Source organism: Eleginops maclovinus, chromosome 21 (assembly GCF_036324505.1).
Source record: "Eleginops maclovinus isolate JMC-PN-2008 ecotype Puerto Natales chromosome 21, JC_Emac_rtc_rv5, whole genome shotgun sequence".
Classification (NCBI taxonomy): Eukaryota; Metazoa; Chordata; class Actinopteri; order Perciformes; family Eleginopidae; genus Eleginops; species Eleginops maclovinus.
Window position 1 is genome coordinate 11,625,926 of NC_086369.1, and position 8,478 is coordinate 11,634,403.

The following is an 8,478-nucleotide window of genomic DNA, read 5'->3' on the forward strand; positions in this document are numbered from 1 at the left end:
TCTTACAGACCTCACATAAATGTATTCAAAGAAACAAAAAGAAGAAAAAACACATTTATTTTTTACTTGTCTCTGTTTTTATCAATAAAGATAAACAACAAAACTCCATACACCCCTGAAGTTATATATTTGAGAGGCAAAAATCCCTTTTCAGTCGCTTAAAACTCACGTGGACACTAATTTGGGGTCATAAGTACACATTCGTTATTCTTGACCAACAAAAAAAATGTTGCAAACCACTTTCTTAATGCATTGGGTGATATTCCTGCTAAGTTGCACATGTATTTTGGTCTTACATGTTTTGGGAAATAACTAAGTGTTGCTCCATGAATCATATAACTAAACTGGGGTAAAATAAATCCTTTAATTTCTGGGAACTCCTTTGAATTTTAATCTGATGCATGCTCTTTTAAATGCAAATTAGCTGATAAAAGCTTTTTTTAACTAATGGCAAGATGCACTTGTTGAAACCGCTACTTAGCAAAGAGTGCAACTCTGATCTTATTTAGAACTAAAGCAGAAGTGTAAAGTTTGTAGACATTCAGTCAGAGAGAAGTGAGGACAAATGCTTCCTCTAAAGACATACGTGCGTTGATAACATATAATACCCTGCCATCCATTAGTCACTGTGTCCCAAGATTCAGTTGCTGATGTCAACATGCACTTCAACACTGTTACAGGCTTGGTGAACTCCTCTCCTTAAACAGCAGTGTTGCAAGTGCTACTTATGACAAAGTTACAGACAGAGACACAGAGAGAGAGAGAGAGAGAGAGAGAGATGTTTTCCACTGAAGAGGAATAAAACTGTTTCGGCTCACATGCGCTGTCTGTGGCGAAACTCGTCGCCGACAGAAAAGACTGCACGGACAGAGAGCCCATCACTCGGTTATATACATGCCTATAAATAACCAGCCAATCAGCGGCGAGACACTAGGAGTTAAACGCGCCAATTAAAACGGAGAAGGAACCAAATTAAATCAGAGGCTGGCCCTGATTGGCTGACTGTGATATCATTTGCAAACCCTGACGTTGCGCGACGCTGATTGGCTCATGCGATGCAGGCGTAATCCTGCCGTGAGTCAGGGGGGGGCGGGCTTGGAGGTTTGAAGAGAGAAGTTTGCAGAGCGCAGTTGTTCCCCATCCAGTCCGGTGCAGTGTTTGCAAACACCTTGAACGCAAGCGAGGAGAAGAAGAAGAAGGGGGGGAACTGACGGACGGACGGACGCTCGGCTGCTACTGCGTGCTGAAAACGAGCGCTTCTATCGCTTGCATCACAGGGGACCGCTCTCATCGCTTCCGCTCGGTGTTTTTTCTAACACATTTAACTGCAGTTTAACATTTTGAAACCAACTCTGGAAAAAAAATGGATGTTCTACCTATGTGCAGCATCTTTCAAGAACTTCAAATAGTTCACGACACGGGCTATTTCTCAGCCTTACCGTCACTGGAGGAGTACTGGCAGCAGGTGAATATATGTTATTTTCAAAGTGTGCCAAAGCGGAACTGAAGCGCTTGTTTTTATTTAATAGATTACACCGCGAAGTTACTGAATCGCATCATAACGGTAGTGAAGACACGCTGAGACGGCGCACATCCATTCACCTGACGCGGTATTTCACGATCAGTTTCCTTATGAAGTTTTCTGGCAGGCTGAAGTGGATCAGTGTGTCAGTCTGACAGCTGGAGTCGTGGCTCTGCTTCTCCAAGATGAATGGCTGGGCACAGAGTAATACCAGCAGCAGCGTGCGGCGTTTACTGCCCTGCTATATTTTGACTTCTCCTTTCACTAGCTGATTTCAGGGCATGAGTGCTGGTTTCACTAGCCCTTGGAGAAGGAAGTAGCATTTCAAACACCTCGACAGTTAATTCAAGATGTTAGTAGCGCGTTGGCTCAGGATCAGTTCTAAAGATCATGAGCCAATATTGTGTTTTTTACCTTCTATAATAGGATTCAGTCTGTTTTGCCACAGTCTCAACATTATCAGCTTTATCATTTGTTTTTCTACGCCATAATATCCTCAAAAACTCAATTGTATGCATCATTCTTGAGTTTGAGTGTGCTCCACAACATGACACTATCAAATGTCAGCCAGGGCCAATTCCTGCTTGCATGAGTAGGCACTAGCACAGCTGGAAAATGTGTTGTTGGGCTGCAGAAGCCTGGAGGGAAATATTTCTTTTACATCTGCCCTGTCAAAGCTGCTGTCTCTGAGCACCTTCTAATGAATGGCCTTTGCTTTTAAACTTAAATGGCCTACTAAAATCAAATAGAGCCAGGGTATCTTGTGGGCTCTAGTGGCTGCCACTGAGGAAGGATGTGATTGCATGTCAAAGGTTTGCATGAGGAAAAGCATCTGAATGGGTCATGTTGTAGGAAGGGGGGGGGGGGGGGCGGGGGGGGAAGTTGAGCAGCTTCCTTAAAAGGACTTTAGATTGGTTCTGTGAGTCATGCCAGTGTTGAAATGACAATGCAGGTTTAGTGTTGGGCTGAACTCAGGTGCAAGAGGTTTGGAGTTCAGAGGGATGACAATTCTGGTCTGCTTACATGATATGAAGCTGAGCTGGCTGGCACGTGTTGATGTTTGAGATAAGCCCTTATTATGGGAAGGAGTAAATCAGTGACTGTAGGACAGTGTAATGCAAATACATTTAAAGTCATTTAAACTCAAAATAATGTGCTTTATTTTATGTTCTTTTTCAAAAACAAAACCACAAATATTTTTAATTAACATCAAATATCAAATATGGTGCAAACAAGCACCAGAATCTTCTTTTGAGAATCTGAAACCAGCAAATATTTGGCATTTTGGCATAAAAAACGATTGATTATCTTTCTATCCATTAATATTAACAGTTGCAATGTCTAAACCTGATCATTTAAAGTATGAGCCTAGGATCACACTAAAGATAAGTGCAGTAATTACTACTATTTCCTGTTGAAGGCTCCCTGCTGTAAGCACTTAACAAATATTACACCACACTAGGCATTTTGGGTATGTGCACATGCATCATTTAGAAGGATTTCCCACACAGAAGCAATGTGCTGGTGTGAATGAACATCCTCTCTTTGGGGTTTGTTGTAATTCATTTTTCTTCTGACTCAATTTTCCAGACATGCTTGGAGTTGGAGCGCTACCTTCAGAGCGAGCCTTACGTCTCCACGTCAGAACTCAAGTTCAACAGCCAGGAGGACCTCTGGAGCAAGTTGATCTTGGCCTGCGGGGACAAGGCCAAGGCTGAGTCCGACCCAAAGCTGACCACGGCCCACAATGAGGACAATCAGGACAGCCAAATCTTGGACACCAACAGTGTGAATTCTGACGCCAGCAGCGAAGCTTCAGACAGTTCTGAGGAGCTCTCGCCCACACACAGCTTTACCTCCAACCCTCTGGGCTCTGTCTTGGTTGGCTCTGGACCTTTTAGCCCATCCATCATAAGCACTCCCCCGTCCTCTCCGGAGGCCAACTCGGAGCCCGGTGTCGTGACTAACGGCTGGGTCAACACACATGCTGAGTTACACTTGCCGGGCAAAATCAGGAGCGGCGGGGTGGCAAAGAGTACGGAAAAGACGGGACTCAGTTGCGGGGATGCGTCCCCAGATGGCAGGAGGCGAGTACACAGGTGTCACTTCAACGGGTGTCGCAAGGTTTACACAAAGAGCTCCCACCTAAAAGCACACCAGCGCACTCATACAGGTGAGATTCAAGCTCCTATCAAAGTTACCATCATCACGACCATGTGTGATGTATGTAAACAGAAGGCATGAGGGTCTACTCGGCTGTTCTCAAGCAAATTCATTCATAGTGTTTAATTTTTATTGAGCGGGTGGCGGAAGTGCTTTTAATTCAGTCTTCCACCTTAACGTCATTGTCCGTCCATTGTGTAATGTAATTAAAGGTCCACATTGCATGATGTCCTCAGCTGGAGCGCTGCGAGTATTAGCTCTGCATGGCTGGATACCTAAACTGTGACCTAATCTATCTGGAATGTGACTGACTGAGTGAGTGAGCGAGCGAGGGAGGCGGGAGGGAACAGGGGGGAGGGGTAGCACATGGGAGATAAAAGGAGTTGAAAACAGATTGAGTTTCAGCATGGGAAAGGGGTGAATGGGCGGGGAGCCAGGGGGCACCGAGTTGGAAGGGCTTTGAATGGTCATTTGAGCGTTTCTTTTTTTGATTAACAGCGTGAAATTGCACGTGTGGCTTTTTTTTCATTTTATTAATGTCACATGTTCGCCTACGCAGCATCGCTATTAGAGTTTTTAGCATGTTTCAGGTGGTCTACATAACACAGCTAGTGATCAATCCAGTTCTGTGGAATCTGGGTCTCGAGTGACTTGTCAGCACTTATGTCATCTGCGTTGTCCCCAGGCTGATTGATCTGAATGAATTTGAATGACAATAGCGCAGAGTCGACCAATCACAGCCTGAGCAGGATAAAAAAACATTCCTTTTGTGTTTGAGCTGAATTAATCGCCCTAATGTTTGTCCTGCAGGTGAGAAACCTTACAGGTGTTCATGGGAGGGCTGTGAGTGGCGTTTTGCACGAAGCGACGAGTTGACCAGACACTTCAGGAAGCACACTGGGGCAAAGCCATTTAAATGCAGTCACTGTGACAGGTAAGCCACACCATTTGTCTGCAAGGAACGTCACCAGGCTTCTGATAAGCCTTTAACACAGAGCTGATGCATGCACCAGTGCTGATCTCCTATTCTCCATCTAGATAATGATGCATGTCTTTAAAGACTGGAAGCACTGATGCATTTTATTCAGGTAGCTAAACATTAAACCTACACACATACATCAGCCAATATAAGCAGATATATTGCCTTGGTATAAATGTCAGCTAAGAAATTGCAAAAGCAGGTTTGGGATCAGCTCAAAAGTGTCTCAATTCCATACATTGTTTGAAGGCGGTCAAGGAATTTCATGCTTCCATTATGACCTCCCAACATGACAAAGCATGTGATCTAATCTAATCTTATCTATTGGTGATCACTGGAGCACAACACTTGTTTCAGTAGCCCATCTTTTCATTGATACTGACTTCCTTCTTCTCCCCTCTGTCCACAGATGTTTCTCCAGGTCCGATCATCTGGCTCTTCACATGAAGAGGCACGTCTAGAGCAGGGCAAGCTCCAACCAAGGCGAGAAGGGGAAAGTTTGAAAAGGAAAAAAAAACAAATGTCGTCTCCCGACCAGTCTCTTGGTTGAACTGTCCCAGAGCAGAGTGGCGGGAGTGTGTTCCAGCCAAAGCATGCCGTTTTGCACCATACTGAAACCCAGTGCCTCCGGGACCTCTCTTTGGAGAAAGGCGCTCTGAAGGTTGTCTGTTGCAACGAAAAAAAGGACAAAATCATGGATGGGGAAGACATTTTTTTTGAGAAGGACACACAAAAAAAGACAAAAAAAAAAAAGATAAAAGAGACACAAACAAAAAGAGTGAATGATTTGTATGTATGGTGCATGATGTTTTGGGGGACATCTCCCGGACAGCAGATACACTGGTACTTTACAAAACTGTCTGAGGTAAGCATGTGTGCACTGTGAATGTCTGAGATTGGCTGACTGGCCCCCCTGGGAAGAGAGGAAGAGGAGATGCTTTTTTGGAGTTGGATTGATGGATGGTGCGGGGCTGGCACCGATGTTGCTGTGGACTGAATGGGTTTCTGGGGGGAATTAGTGTTTCCCCGGTGGCAGTGTGAGGATAGGGCAGGATGGAAGTTCCTGCCTGTCTGTCTGGCACCAAGAGGGGGGAGGGAGAGTCTCGGAAGCTTTCAAAGCTTTTGAAGCCTTGGGTCTGACATTATAGAAGGAGGACATGTCCCCCTTCTTGTCAGTGACCCACAACTCCCCCCTGGTCACTGTATGACAGGAGCTTTTTTTGGTGTTTTTGGTGCAGCTACTAAATGTGCAATGTGTTATGTAGCCTGGTTTATTATTTTTTTACAAGCTACAAAGCTCATTTGTAGTCCAATTGTATAAGCTGTGTGCTTAGAGTTATAACACAACTATACTATAACTTCAGTATCATAGACAGGTGTTGCATGGTTCTAGGGTTTGTTCATTTCATGTTTCCACTGTAATCAGGACTGCAAATAGTTTGAATAAAAGTGCAGCTAAAGTGCAGACGGTTAAATGTTACAATATTGTACATAAAGCCTTGATGATTTCCCTCTTTTTGTTTTATTCTTTCATCCGTTTTTTCATCTGGCTGGAGACTTCACCACTGCTTACTCATTCTCTCATTCATCCTATGCCTTGAGGAGTAATTTTGATTTTTCTACTTTCTTTTTTTATCTAATAATGCACTGTTGACCTTAATGGTGCCTTATGCAAGTGACTTAGCCCTGTGGTAGCGGTGGTTTTGCTCTCCGTGGAAGTCACATTTGTTATATGGGTGATTTGACAAGCTTGATCAAGGCTCAATTACGCATTAAGTCGCGCCTCTTTGTGTTTAATGACAGCTGTCCGCATCTGTTCTGACCATTAATTGCTCAAATGTTCTTCAGAAAAAAGCACCTTCAAGTCAGAGCGCCAGTTTAGTTGATGTATGTCACATTCAATCCAGTCAGAACATGTAAATATGTTAAGAGCACTTAAATTCATTTATTAAAAGCTACTGTGTAGTATGTACCACAGTCCATCATACACACCTCTAAGGTACAAAACAACCAGACAGGGGAAACAAAAATGGGTCTTCATGTGTGCAGTGCTGCTCCTTTTTCGCAGACTCCCTCCCCACCATCTCCAACGCCATCATTCCCCCCCTCTTGTCCCTCCATCTCTGCAAGTGGGACTGAAGAAAAAGCTAAAGATTTATTGTAATTAACAGGCTGCAGTCGGACAGGCCTCGCCTTGTACTGCCTCTCCGTAATGAATTGCTAAAGGCTTTGTTGGCATGGAATCTGTCACAGACTGCTGACTGTGTAGGTTGGTTATTGACCTGTCTGGGGAGCGTTGTTTTAGCCAAGCTGCAACAGTATTATCAAAACCACAGGAGCGAGCGATGGGGGCGGGGGAGCTGATAAAGATCAAGCGTGCACATGGAAGTTTGAAAAAAAACAATGGCAGTATCACCGTTAAAGGTGGATCTGTTATTGGATGTGGAGTGGGACAAAACAATAGTCATTGTAGGGATTTTACTTATTACCGTTTCAGGAAAAAGTGCCACCCACTCCAGATCAGTGCTGTAGGAATTCGATGTTGCAGCACCGCGGTTTGCTACGACTTATGGATTTCAGATCAGCGAGTGAAAGAGACAGGATGAGTACAAACTTGAAACCGCTTGCTGCGATAGATTTGGGGAGTGCTGGCAGTGCCTTTTTTGTGGGCAAAAAGGAAAGGAACATCCATTTCGTGCAAGCGGCTGCCAATACTTTTCAAATGGTAATTGAGCCTTGATTAAGCCCCGTGTTTGCTCGCATCTTTTTCCATCATTCGCCTTCATCCCACTATCCCAACTTCTTCTGTCACACACAGACACACACACACACACAGACACACACACACACACACACACAGCTCTTTGTTCTCAACTGAATCTTTGTATAAAAAAAGGAAAAAAAAAACTTTTGTAAAATTGTTATGTTTATGCTTTATGAAATTTTTATTTGAAATTGTTTTGCAAAATTGTTATATTTCTGTATGAATGTATTTTTTATTGGAATAATAAGAAATTCTTATCTGACTTTGGCTTGCTTCCTTTGTCTCATTTGTTGATTCTCCTCAGTTCTGCCTGATTATTGTGAAAGCTTTTTCTTTATCTGTGGGAGGTTTGCAGTGTGCTGAGGATGAATGGCTACATTTCTGCTGCAGTAATATGGACACAATGAGATTAGTGTCAGTGTGTGAGCACCGGGGGCACATATCTGACATTTAGAATTTATCACTTAAAAATAGAATTTCCACTTTGTGCAATATAAATTCTTGGTTTACCTGCTAGGAGCTCTAAATGTCCTCACCTCATCCTGCCTTGTAAATACCAGCATGGAAATATCCCTCCCTCGAACGAGCAAATTATATCTTTGCAGAAACTGGTTGCTAAACACAGAAACCTGACGCTCCCAGTGGCAAACCTTTATTTTCATTTTCTCTCCCCAAACACCCCCTGGAAAAGTTTCTATAAAACCTCACTGCAGTGTTTTCAGTTCTAAAAGCGACTGACTGCTCGCTCCTTAGAGCTAGCTAGCTCTCATCAAAGCAGTATAAATAATTTATCTCCATCTCTTACAGCCCTTGGCATTTAATTAGAGAGCAGCTTTTATACATTTGTTAGATAATTACTCTACTTGACATAGATAATGATACAAAACAGCAGTGGATAAACCAAAGAGCTGAGTTTAAGTCACAAACTAACAAGAAAACAAGATTTGAGATCGTCTTCCTCTCTGCTCCCCTGTTTACGGTGATGACCTAGAATGGGCAGGCAACTTATTAGCTCCTCTGATTTCGAGTAAAAACCCTGTGGTTATAAAC

General features: G+C 43.4%; 1 protein-coding gene across 1 annotated transcript; it reads left to right on the top strand.

Moving 5' to 3' along the window:
* Window positions 1–1,123: 1,123 nt before the first annotated feature.
* Window positions 1,124–7,695, top strand: klf6a (Kruppel like factor 6a). Its single transcript, XM_063912569.1, has 4 exons — window positions 1,124–1,465; window positions 3,113–3,695; window positions 4,496–4,619; window positions 5,074–7,695. The coding sequence occupies exons 1-4, from the start codon at window positions 1,364–1,366 to the stop codon at window positions 5,123–5,125; spliced, it is 861 nt and encodes a 286-aa protein (XP_063768639.1). The 5' UTR covers window positions 1,124–1,363; the 3' UTR covers window positions 5,126–7,695.
* Window positions 7,696–8,478: the final 783 nt, after the last annotated feature.

Excerpts from the sequence above, each read along its gene's own strand:
- klf6a (XM_063912569.1), top strand. The coding sequence starts at position 1,364 with ATGGATGTTCTACCTATGTGCAGCATCTTTCAAGAACTTCAAATAGTT. Across the intron at positions 1,466-3,112 it reads TGGAGGAGTACTGGCAGCAG|ACATGCTTGGAGTTGGAGCG; the intron begins GTGAATATATGT and ends TCAATTTTCCAG. Across the intron at positions 3,696-4,495 it reads ACACCAGCGCACTCATACAG|GTGAGAAACCTTACAGGTGT; the intron begins GTGAGATTCAAG and ends TTTGTCCTGCAG.